The sequence below is a fragment of the Rosa rugosa genome, chromosome 7, assembly GCF_958449725.1.
Source record: "Rosa rugosa chromosome 7, drRosRugo1.1, whole genome shotgun sequence".
NCBI lineage: Eukaryota > Viridiplantae > Streptophyta > Magnoliopsida > Rosales > Rosaceae > Rosa > Rosa rugosa.
The window spans coordinates 28,891,412-28,904,484 of record NC_084826.1 but is presented as its reverse complement, the minus strand read 5'-3'; the positions used below and the strand labels follow the sequence as shown (position 1 = coordinate 28,904,484).

Sequence of the window (13,073 nt, the reverse complement as noted above, 5' to 3'; positions counted from 1 at the left end):
TATCACATTGATACTTTTGAAAGTTCAGGTATCATTTTGACAATCCTCAGAGTGTCCAGACATTGTTCGTGCATTTTTCCCTTCTGTTTATTGGTAATTGCAACTCTCCAATTTTACTGTTGATGTATTATTTGTGAGTATAAATCCTCTTTTTCCAATAGAGTGTGAAAGCACTCACTCTTTCCCTGTGTTATCAAATTACAGGTGTCAAAAACAGCTTGTTTTTGGTTTATGGTATCGGTTTAATATGATGTGGCTTTCCTGTTTATGTTTCTTGTCTATACTTTTTAGGTCTGCTACTGTGCCTATCTATCTCATTCAAAGGGCAAAAGATTTCCTTTTATTACTGTTGAAGAAGGTACTTGCAGTCTTGGGTTTTCTTTTATATATAGTGTTCTGTGATTATCATTTGATATTCATGTAAAATGCTTGATACTGCATATCAATATGTTCCGTTACACTATCAAAAGGAATTAATTGGGTCAATATGTATTTGGCAGAGTTGATTTTCAAATTTGAGATTGGAAGCTTTCTTGATCAGTAACACTACGCAGTTTTTGCTCAACTGTTCAGAGTATGACATTGGTGGGTTTCTATTTTGGTTGCTTTATATTTCAGTTTCATTCTTGTGTATTTGGCAAGTCTTTTATTGACCTTTTGATTTGTTTGACAGAGCATAGAAAATGTAATAACCCGAAACTTAGTATCACTGTAGAGCACTCTAAGATACCTTAAACTTAGAAGTAATCCAAGTATCTTCTAAGCACTTTTTTTTGAAACCGATGATACCACATGCTATACTTACAAGTTATATAGGTAAATTTTTAGAGTTCTAGTAAACTTTCTAAAATACGTTAGTTCGTATTACTTGTGTACACTCGATATTTGTTTTCAAACCCAAGACTATTATCTATGTTATTTTTGTGATGCATGTTATTTTAGAACTAATTATTGCTATTTTTTTTTACCTTAAGAAAGCACTAAAGTTCTTTACTTATTAATTGGGTAAATGTGCATATGTGTGTGTGTGTGTGTGTGTATATATATATATATATTGAGCAAGTGGATTTATGCTTTCTTTCTTTTATTACTTTTTTTAATTTTATCTTATCATTTTAATCATTTAACCTAAATAGTAACTAGTCACTCACCTTATAATAATTAGTCACTTACTTATTTTATGCTTAATTCTAGCCTATTTAAGCATATGATCTGATCATACTTCCTACAAGCTTGAAGATCAAATGCAAAATTGATCTAAAACTCCCTTAGTTGAAGAGAAAACTCAACTAGAAGTTCTTCACACAAATCCTTCATCCTATTTCTCTTAAGAAGTTTCATTTTTGTGAAAGAAGTCCAAAGTTTGATCACAAGACCTTCTGATTTCCTTAAGTAAGTACATGATTACATTCCTATATTCTTTTGTCTTTAAGATTTATCAAACTACATAATCAATGATAAAATGGAAAAGGATCTGCTTTGCTGCAAACCTGTATTTTCGTATATAAAAAAGTCTGTTTTGTCAAAACTATTTACAGTATTAAATTCCTCATCAAAAGTTCTTCAATTTAGGCTTTTGAATCACTAAAAAAGGTTAAGAAATGAAGAAGTTATGGCTAATCAAAGTTTTCAACTTTTAAACTCGCTGGAAATCTCATACAGCCATCACAACTTCAAAAATTCATATCTCCCTCAGTTCTTAACCATTTTCAACAAACTTTATATCAATTTGAAGCTTAGGACCTCTACTTGTGATCTGGAGAGTTTGAAAAGTAATGGTAAAATACACAGTACGTAAAGACTTAAACACCAAAGGTCAGTATCAAAAATATCGGTTTCTGCACTGTTATGGTTCTTCACCATTTCTGGACTATATCCCTCCGATCTGGACTACATGACTTATTCCATTGAATTCCTTGTGAAAAACCCTTTGACATGGTGTACTCATTTGACTAATTCGGACTTGTGATGGACATCATAACACATTTTGAAGTTTGATGAACTTCAATGGATTTGGACATAAGAACTGAAATACTAACTATAATATAATTTTGTTAAATCCTGTATATTTCCTTATTTAATGCTTGTACTTTGTTATTTTACTTTATTTTAGTTATTTACAAGCTTATTAATTGTGTATAGTTACTCATTTAATGTTTGTGCTTTATTATTACATATTTTACTTGATTTCAATTTTGTATAAGCTTCTTTTTAATTATGTTGTTTGCTAGTGAATTTACTTATTTGTGTTATACAATTATGTTACATATGTTTTCATATGAGATTATTCATAAGTATATGTCTCTATATGTGTGTGTACATGTACATATATATTACGATCTATAATTCATAAAGATTATATTTTGTGGATTTGATTATTTCTGAGAAGTATAGTTGTGAAGCCGGGTGGTTAGTACTACCCCGTGCTTAAGTGAATTACTGGTAAAGGTGTTTTGGTATTATGAGGAGTTAGCATGGGCCCTAGTCCCTACAGATAGTGCACTATTATACTCATAGGAAAGAGGTGTCTACCTTGGGTATACATACTTTGGAGGTGTCCTCAGTATGCTGCGGCTTACCCGTGCTTTGGTATTATGGACCCTAGCACGTGGATTTATGAATTATTACCAGTCAACCTGGCTTTCCCGTGTTTTGGTATTATGGACCATAACACGTGGATTTATGATTTGTTACCAGTTAATCCGAAAATTCACTAAGAAGAGAAGTGTACTTATATTATTTTGATCAAATATCTGTCTGCGATATATATTATCAATATGTTATGGTGCTAAGTGAAAAGAGAATCAAGCATGTATTGCTTAAAGTTTATTTCACATATTAATGCTGCAATATTTGTTGGTTCAATAAGGAGATGTGATTAAGTGATTTATTACCAGTCTCATAAACCATTCACACGAATGAATATATTTGTATATATGTGTGTGTGTATTGCGTGTAAATGGTTCTTGGTACATTTTAACTTGGTTGTCCAAGTTTGATTTCTTATAAGACACATTAATATAAGAATGTAAGTTGTGTACTTACTGGGCTTGTGTTGCTCATGATGCTACACCTTCTTGTTTTCAGGTAACGAGTAGACGCTTGGGGAAAGTGGGGTGATTCTCTAAATAAATGAATGTTTTATTTTCTACTACTAATTCAAGAGAAATAATGTAATATATTTTTGTTCAACTTCAGTATTGTAAAAATAATAATTTCAATTCCTAATAAAAGTACTATTCAGACTTATTTACAAATTCTCTTACTTTAATTTATTCTTTGAGGAAGTTTTGTTTGAAACAACCCACATCACGAATTCGGGTACCATATTTCAATATAATATTGGTCTCGGGTTTGGGGTGTGACAGAAAAGTTGCTAGAGGTTACAAATGCAGCCATGGAGAGGAACATGAAGAGATTTATGTTTTTTGATGTATTTTATTTATCAGTGTATACGATGTGTACAGTAAATTTTATAAATACGTGATTTTAGGTGCCAAATTGTTTTTTATTTTTTTTATTTATCCTCTAAATTTTGCCACTGATGTTGGTGGCTTTGAGAAAACACAATGATACAATAACAGTGGGAAAGAAAAAGGTAATGTGCTGCATTGGGTTTTGGTATGCCACTGATGTTTTAACAGTGTGGATTGCCCCAATAGCACCTATAATAAAGGGGACTGATCCCTCATTAGTGGCTGTATAGTGGCTAAAGCCATTAGCCACTGTTATCAGTGTGTGTTGGGACAATGGGGACTAATTCAAATCAGTGTGGAATGGGGGAAATTGTAGTAGTGTTCGAATACTTAAAGTGTGTATGACCTAGTCATCGGCTACTCATTCTTGACGTAATCAATTTTCCAAAAAAAAAAACAAAAAACAAAAAAAAAGATTAAGATCTTTATAAAAATAAAAACATACAACTATCTAAATAGGTACTAACGATTTTTATGACCGCAATTCTGAAGTAAACTTTTAGGAATGCATGGATTTCTAGGGTCATCCAGGCCAGCGCAACACGCTATAATTGCTAGAGAACTACAATTTTACTAGAATTTGTTGTTGTTTAAATGTTGATTGTGATGTATCGCTAACTTCGTCCGTTGTGTTTTGATTGTTATTGAGGTCAATATACCCATTAATTCATGAAAACAACCTGCAAGTGGATCGTAGCCAAGTTAATAGATGATCGAGTTCCTAATTAAGTACCTAAGTAGGATGTAGACTTTTTTTTTTTTTTTTGTCAAGGGTTTGGAACCCAGCCAAGCTGGGAGGCTCAGCCCCACGCCCGGTTCCATTTATTAATAATAGGAAAAAAAAGAAGCTAATACAAAGGTATTACAGCGGTGGACTAGCAACCGCTGATACAAACAAAAGAGACAACATAAACCAAAGAGAGGAAAGTACAAATTGGAACTCAGAAAAATGAGCCCGAAGCAAAATGACAAAACTAAGAAAAACGATACGCAGGTCTTGTGGATAAATCCTGATCAAAAGCTTCTTTCAAAAAAGATGGGATGGTGAGCCACCAAACCCCACCCTTATTGGAGACACCAAAGTTTGCCAGCTTGTCTGCAACCATATTGCCTTCTCTATAAATATGAGAAACACGAAAGTTTAATTGACTAGCCTGGTGAAGACAGTTTAGCCACTGATTACGAAGCCTCCAAGGAATTAGATTTGGAGACCTAAAGTAATGGACCACAAGTATTGAGTCAGTTTCTAGCCAAATATGAGTCCAATTTTTGACCCAAGCCACCCGGATTGCCTCAATCACTGCTAAGACCTCAGCATCAATGGCACTTGGCACATTAACATTGAAAGAGAAAGCACCAGAAAAATGACCATTAGCATTTCTGAAAATACCCCCTGATCCACCTAAATTCGGGCTCCTGAAGGACCCATCTGTATTTACCTTTAACCATTGCTCAGGAGAAGGCTGCCACTTCACCAATTTAAAAATGGGAGCAGAGCAACGTAATGGTGAAATTCCCAAAAGATTGAAAGCTGGTAAACCATTATACGAAGATAAACACGGCTTGAAACTTAATTGGGCTCCTTCTTTGAAGGCAAGAAAGAAGTATTGCTGGAAACGCAAGAAATTGAACTTTAAATCATTGTTTCTTACTTTGTTGCGTTCTGTCCATATACACCATAGAAGTGTACACACTGCAATGCGCCATAGCTCACGTGACGCCACTGAAAGGCGGCTCATTAACTCTGGAGATAGAACATAATGCAGTGATGCATCCTGTGGAGGGAGAATACGAAATAATGAGAAAGTCCACAGCCAAACCTGACGAATAACATCACAATTCCAGAATAGATGTGAGACTGATTCAGAATCTCTAAAGCAAAAAGAACATTGTAAGCAGAGATTAATCCCAATTTTTTGCAGATAGAAATCTGTTTTTAGCCTCCCGTGGAAGACCTGCCAGGCCACCAAACTTCTCCTTGGTGGAATAGATTTATGCCAAATCAGAGAACCCCAATTCACCTGAAAGCCAGGAGGCGCAATAAAACAGTATGCATCCCTCGCATTAAGTTGACCAGAAGAGCTTAAAGACCAAACTGCTTGATCCATATCAGGTCCAGGCGGTAGAATAATGCCATCTATCAACTCAGACACATCTGGAAAGGAAGAAGAGAAAAAAGGAGGAATAACCCAATGATTATCATAAATGAATTTACTGACCCGATCAAGTAGAAAAGGCAGAGCATCAGCGTTAAAATTATGCATGGAGCAGATGGGTTCACCCAACCAATTATCCGTCCAAAACAAAACACTCTCACCATTACCAATTAACCAGCGTAGATTTGAGAGGATGTGAGGCCAAAGCTTTTTCAAACCGGCCCATACCGATGACTTTTAATAGTAAGTGCAAGGGATTAACCCTTGTTTCAAGAATCTGCCCTTAAGAAAAGTTGCTGAAATGGAAATGCCTGAAGCTACCTCCCAACAACGTTTTAACAGAAGGCTTCTATTAAGATGTATTATATTTTTTAGACCCAGGCCGCCCTGATCCTTTGGAGCACAACAACGATTCCAAGCAATTAAATTTGCACCCTTTTTGAGAGGGTTTCCTGTCCAGAAGAAATTACGTGTCCAACGTTGAATTTTGAGTAGCAGAGACCGTGGCCATTCATAAACCTGGAAGCTGTAAATCAGTAGACTTTGTATGGTTGAAGCAATAAGTTGAAGCCTAGCTGCTTGTGAAAGCTGGAGACCCTTCCAAGCAGATAATTTACATCTCACCTTGTCCGCAATTGCTCTGAAGTAAACTGCTTTCGGACAACCTTGAAAGATAGGCACACCAAGATAGCTAAAAGTAGGATGTAGACTAAAATTAAGAGCTTTTGGTGAGTGGCTCCGGAGCCAAATTTTTTATGGTTTGATAAGAAGAATGAAATACACACTCCCTAATTTATAATTAATACTCATTTTTTTTCTTGAATCAAGCCTGCGGGGCGAAATAGTATATTCATCACAAGCCAGAATAGCTTATTACATACCATTCCGCTATCATTTAAGGACATAGACAGACAAGAAGGTAGTGGTAGTACCCATAGTGGTACGTAGAAGTAGACCCACTCATTACAAATTTCAGATCGTAGAGATAGCGGAGATTCTCCTTTGGTACTACGCCGGAAGCGCTATAGTTTTGGGTTCCTAATACAAGGAAACTTATTGTAATTAGACAAAAAAATCTGAAAACATAGGTTTGGGCCAAGAGCCTAAATCCTAGCCCAAATAGAAGTTAATGGACTAGAATAGGATCCCAGCCAAACAACTGAGCCCAATAGGGTAGTCACCAGGGGGAGCACTCCAGGCCCAGCAGCCTGATTCGGACCCAGTCCACCATCTTCTCCCAGTCCCTCGTCGTACGTCACTGTCCTGCAGAGTTCCATCCGATCCAGTCCGCCGCTCGCCGTAGACGCGATCCACGCCGCCAGAGCCACGTCCCGCGTCGTCTCGAGCCATGTCAATTTGCATCACCATGGAACAACACCATCCTCGATCTAGTTTCTCACAGCCCCATACCACCATCGATCGAAACTCCAGGCGGCGTCGGCGCTCCAAGAGACCCATCGCAGGGACCGATAACTAACCCGTAACATCACGACCTCATCCTCTGCCACGAGCCCAGCCGAACCGAAACTGACAAACTCGAGAACACAACCCCTTCGACAAAGCCCTATGGGCGGTAGATATTGATCACCCGTCCGGCAGCCACCCCATGACGGTGAGGAGGCCGGAGGCCACCCAGACGTCGTGGCGCCGCCGGACAAGAACAATTTGTAGCAAACGGAGAACGCCGGCCTTAGGGTTTCTCTAGGTGAGAGAAGCCTTTAAAAAATTGCTTTCGATTCAGCCTAAACTCATTTTTTTTCTATTTTAATTGAAAAACTAATAAAATATAAAATTTAAGTTAGGAAAAGATAAAATTTAGTTACCATAAAAAGAAGCATAGAGTGTAGATTGTAAAATAGAGAAGGTGAATTTGACTCCCTTTGATAAAGACGGGTTTCTTGAATGCGAAGGATCAAAGATTACTAATAAGCTTTAGTCGGTGGTCAAACTCAAAAGGAAAGTATAACTGTACGTAATAATCCCTTCTAAAACTTTTTGCATTTTGTTATTTTTTTCTAGAGGAAGAAATATCAAGCGTATTGAAATTTAACCATTAGAAATGCCATCAATCTTGAAATATTATATTAGAAATAAAATATGGAGATAAAGAACCCGGTGAAGCTTGCTGATCATTCGAACGAGCTAATTGAGCTATTATTGATCTGTTCTCTTTGTCGTCTTGGTAATGAAACCTCGCATCATCTCTTTTTTGATTGCTCATTTGCTGCTTCTATTTAGGGGAATGTATTGGACTTGTTTCAGGTGACTACTCCTTTCGCTGATATTTATTCTTTTTTTTTTCTTATCCAATTCGCCATGGTTTTGCTTCCCAATTGAGTATTATGTGGTGGGGTATGATTGGAGCTGGTTTTTATGCTATTTGGCATGCGAGAAACGCTATTCGTTTTCAGGATTCCATGCTGTCGGTGAGGACATTCCACCATTCCATTCGGCTTCAACTATTTGAGATTGACTCCCTAAGTAAGGGAACCATGAAGAATTCAGTTGCTGAGCTTTGCATACTGCGTCGTATAGGTATTCTTGGAAGACCCCCTAAAGCTCCAAAAATTATAGAGGTTATGTGGCATACTCCTTCTATTTTACAAGTTAAGGTTAATACTGATGGCGCAGCTAGAGGCACTCTCGGTCCAGCAGGTTTCAGTGGCATTTTTCGTGATCATTTGGGGCGTGTGCTTGGTTGTTTTGCGGGGGCTCTTGGGGTGGCCTATGCTTTGGAGGCTGAGCTTCAGGCAGTGATTCATGCTATTCATATTGCATCACAAAAAGGTTGGCGCTCTTTATGGATTGAAAGTGACTCGGCTTTGGTAATTCATTTTTTGTCTTCTCTTCAGAGTGATGTACCATGGCGATACTCTACCAATTGGTTCAACTGTCGAGTTATGCATGCATCTATGTCGGAGAAAGTTTCTCATAACTATCGCGAAGGCAATCAGGTAGCGGATTCTTTAGCTAATTTTAGGGCAAATCAGGTTGATGTTCATTGGTGGGACTCTTGTCCTCCTTGTGCACTTGCGGCATATTCCCGAGATTTGGCAGGCCTTCCTAATTTCAAGTTTGCATAGTAGATGTTGGTTGCTTCTCTTGGGTTGTTCTTTTGGGGGTCTTTATTAGTCCTCAATTTTTTCTCTTCTTTATAGATAGGACGATTTGCTATCTTTAATGTTGGAAATTTCAGTCCAGTTGTAATGTTTCTTGATATTGGGAGAGGTTTTGGTTTATGTCCCCCGGGGGGGGGGGGGGGGGGGGGGTCCTGGGTGTAGTGGTCCTCTCTCTATTATGGGGAAGGTAGGCGCCTTGCGCAATGACCACTAACGAGGGGCTAATATCGCTTAATCCTCTATTTTAATTTAAAATAAAAAATTGAGCTAGCGATGAGTTGAGACAGAGTCAACTTTTTTTTTTTTTTTGATAATGGAACCAGTAGGCGAATATATATTCATCAAAAGCCAGAATAGGCCATTACATACCATTCCGCTGCCATTTACAGACAAGAAGATAGTGATAGTACCCACAACGGTACATAGAAACACAGACCCACTCATTGTACAATCAATACGGAGACATAGCGGGAATCCCCCTTTGGTACTACGCCGGAGGCGCTAGAGAGATCCGGCCCTTCCAACCTAACTCTTTGACCAATAAACCTAGCTGTCAAGAGACCTCAATTGGTGTACACCTAGATCCACTGAGAATTAAGTTGACAAGACCAGACCAAATTCCAAAACTAAATACTAAAACTAGATGCATAAAGGTGCGTAGAATGTCCCTGGAAACGGAACCTTATCGTAATTAGAAAAAGTAAAAAACATAGGATGGACCTAGGGCAAAAACACCCCAGCCCAAAAGAGAGCAGTCCCAAGAGAATAGGCCCAGCTCAAGGCCCAGCAGCCAAAGGATGACTCGAGCCTGCCACTTCCTCCCACCTCCAGCCATTGACTACGCTGCCCGACCCACGACCGTCGCGACCTCCCCCACGGATCCGCGCAGAAACACCGCCCAGACACCGCCGCCACGTTCCGAGCAGATTCCCCATAGCCACATCGCCCCCGCGATCAACTCAGACCACCAAAGCCCCGCCGCCCCACCAATCTGCCAGAAAAACCACCATGGCCACCTCGCCGTCACAGGACCAAGAGATTCCCTGCCGAAGATGGCCACCGCCATAGGTCATGGAAGCCGTCGACAAGCACCACCTGCACAATCCGAAGAAACCCAGGCTCCATCATCATCCATTCCGCACAAAGCCTCGAGCCACACCGCACTCATGAGACTACTGGCACAGCTTTCAAAACCCGCCCGGCAGCAGCCCAGTCGGCATGGCGAACCACCACCGATGAGCGCCGCCGGACGAGAAGACTAGGAGATCTTGAAAAAAACCCTAGGCACGATCCGGGTTTTGCGGAGCCGTAGAGAGAAGTCCGAATTTTTTGAATAAGACAGAGTCAACTTGATAATAGAGTTGTTGGAAAAACGGCCCCGGCATTATAGAGATGTGATCCGCAGGGACTAATTGATCGTTTGCTTCACCAGTGTTGTTGAATTGATCGGTTCCGGAAATAACCCAAGATAGCTAGAGCTATCCAGGCTGAAACGAATAGCACATTGACCGGCGAGTGCTTGCACATGCATACTCTAGAGATCGAGACGTGTTACTTGGAGAAAGGTACCACCAACACCCACAACCTTGCACATCAACATCGATCCCTAACCATATGACTTCAAATATCAGCAGCTTGGTTACTTGAGGGGTAAGCACCATCAATGTTGACCTTTGACCAGCCCTCATAATGGAGGTTTTCAACGCAGTAAGTGTTGGCCTGCTACCATGAAGCTGCATGCATGCATGGACAACTCTGGCTAGCAGATTTATATATTTGTTTTTGCATTTTTTTATTTTTTTTCGGGTTATTGATGTAAGATAGAACGCTATTATTAATTAGTTAGTTGCAATAAAAGGAGAGCTTAAGGGTATATTAATTCGTTAGTTGTAATAAAAGGAAAGCTTGAGGGTATAGTTGTATCCCCTACTTTATAAAAATAGCTTTTTTGTAGTTCTAAGGTCACATATATATGCGACCTCTAATAGTGGAGCTAGAAACATTCTAAATCAAAATGCCCAAGCCCTTTTTCTTCAAGCCATTTTTCTTTCTATATCGCATTTTCTTTCGGAAATCCAAACGTTTTCAGAGAAGTGCTAGCAACAGCCATGCAAGCCAGTCCAAAAGTCATATACACGCATTTGATAATTTTGCCCATAGATACCCAGACCTCAAGAACCTATCTCTCATCATCTTCAACATGGAAGAAGCTTTGCTGAAATCCTCTTCTTTGTTCCCCTACTTCATGCTTGTGGCTTTTGAGGCTGGAAGTCTATTAAGGGCCTTTGTTCTTTTTCTTTTGTACCCTCTTATGTTCTTGGTCAGTGAAGAAGTAGGGTTGAAAATCATGGTCATGGTCTGCTTCTTTGGGATTAAGAAGGAGAGCTTCAGAATTGGAAGAGCTGTGTTGCCTAAGTTCTTCTTAGAAGATGTTGGGTTAGAAAGCTTTGAGGTGCTTCAGAGAGCTGGGAAAAAGAAAGTTGGCGTCAGTAATCTTCCTCAAGTTTTGATCGAGACCTTCTTGAAAGACTATCTGGAGATTGATGTGGTGATTGGGAGGGAGCTAAAGGTGTTTGGTGGATACTTTTTGGGTCTCATGGAAGAAAAGAAGAAGACTAATTTGAGTATCCTGGAAGAACATGGTGGACACGACAAAATGGGTAGCTCGGATATAATTGGCATTACTTCCTTCAACCAACGTCTTGATGACCCAATATTCTCTTATTGCAAGGTACATACATACATACATCAAATTATTCAAAATTTTCATGGAAGCTGATTGATATTGATTCACTGATCACACACTGTGTTTCCTTGACACAAGTGCATGGATGATTTTAATCTTAAACCCCTAATCATTTTGATGTAAATTTCTAGTAGATTAATTGTAATGTTAATTAAAATTGCTCGATGTCTTTTTACGGCAGGATGTTTACCGAGTGAGAAGCTCTGATAAGAGGAGCTGGAAGAACCTGCCCAAAGAGAAGTACCCAAAGAAACTCATCTTCCATGATGGCAGACTCGCTCTCAAACCAACGCCACTAGAAACTGTAGCAATCTTCATGTGGGCCCCAGTTGGGTTTGTACTTGTAGTCGTCAGAATCCTCCTCGGCATATCGCTTCCCTACGAAGTGTCGTCTCCTCTGCTCGCCTTCACCGGTCTGCGGCTGACGGTTAGGACGCCACAAACTGAAAGCCTCGTTCAAAAGGACCCTCGACTTCCAAACGATAAGCCCAAAGGCGTCCTCTACGTTTGTAACCATAGAACACTACTAGACCCTATGTACTTATGTTTCGCACTGGGGAAAAATCTCTATGCGGTTACGTACAGTCTAAGCAAAATGTCGGAGATACTAGCTCCGATCAAGACCGTCCGATTAACAAGAAATCGACAGCAAGATCAGGATATGATGGAAAGGTTGTTGAGTAAAGGGGACCTGGTGGTTTGCCCCGAAGGAACGACATGTCGTGAGCCCTACCTACTCAGGTTCAGCCCCTTGTTTTCAGAAGTAAGTGATGAAATTGTCCCCGTTGCGGTTGACTGCCACGTTAGCATGTTTCATGGTACGACGGCTGGTGGGCTCAAGAGTCTGGATCCGGTCTTCTTCCTCCTCAACCCTTCACCGATCTACACCGTGCAGTTGCTGGAGAAGGTGTCATCGGAAGTGTCCTTGTGTCGTGATGGGTCGACGTCGAGGTTTGATGTGGCTAACTACGTCCAAAGGGAGCTTGGTAAGGTTTTGGGGTTTGAATGTACAGAGCTTACAAGGAGAGAGAAGTACTTGACTTTGGCAGGAAATGAAGGCAAAGCTGGTTGTAAAACTGCATGAAGAAAATTATGAGCATAACTTTTTGGGGTCGGGGAATTCTTTCCGTTCAGCTCAACCACGACAAATTTTATATATTTTTTTTCTGTTTTTCGTGTATACAATTTTTTTGTCTAAGCATAATATCGTTTTTGTTTTTAATTTTCAACTGAAAAAAAATATACTTCTTATAGACTGCTTCCCTACTAAATTAATAAGCTTGTAGGTAGCCCTGTAAATATATCAGGTTTGGAGTGGAGCGACCTAAATCTGAATCAGTATACTAATTAACAACTAAAATCAACCTGACTCGATAACATTGCGGATCGTTAATAACTCAATCCAAATCCGTATCCTGCTAATTAATGGATATCCGTTCCACCAGTCTGATATGTTTATTATATGAATATTCTTAAATTTTAAATAATAATATTAAATTTTTATCATGATACTTATAAGACTCATGAAAGACTAGTGGTAGCATTTGAGTTATTTATCTGATAAAAAAAAATTTCA

General features: G+C 39.3%; 1 protein-coding gene across 1 annotated transcript; it reads left to right on the top strand.

Annotated features, from left to right (window-relative positions):
* The first annotated feature begins 10,710 nt into the window (after positions 1-10,710).
* LOC133721364 (probable glycerol-3-phosphate acyltransferase 3) lies at positions 10,711-12,754 on the top strand. The gene is made up of 2 exons (XM_062147953.1): positions 10,711-11,482; positions 11,679-12,754. Exons 1-2 carry the CDS (start codon positions 10,766-10,768, stop codon positions 12,579-12,581), a joined length of 1,620 nt encoding a protein of 539 aa, XP_062003937.1. The 5' UTR covers positions 10,711-10,765; the 3' UTR covers positions 12,582-12,754.
* Positions 12,755-13,073: the final 319 nt, after the last annotated feature.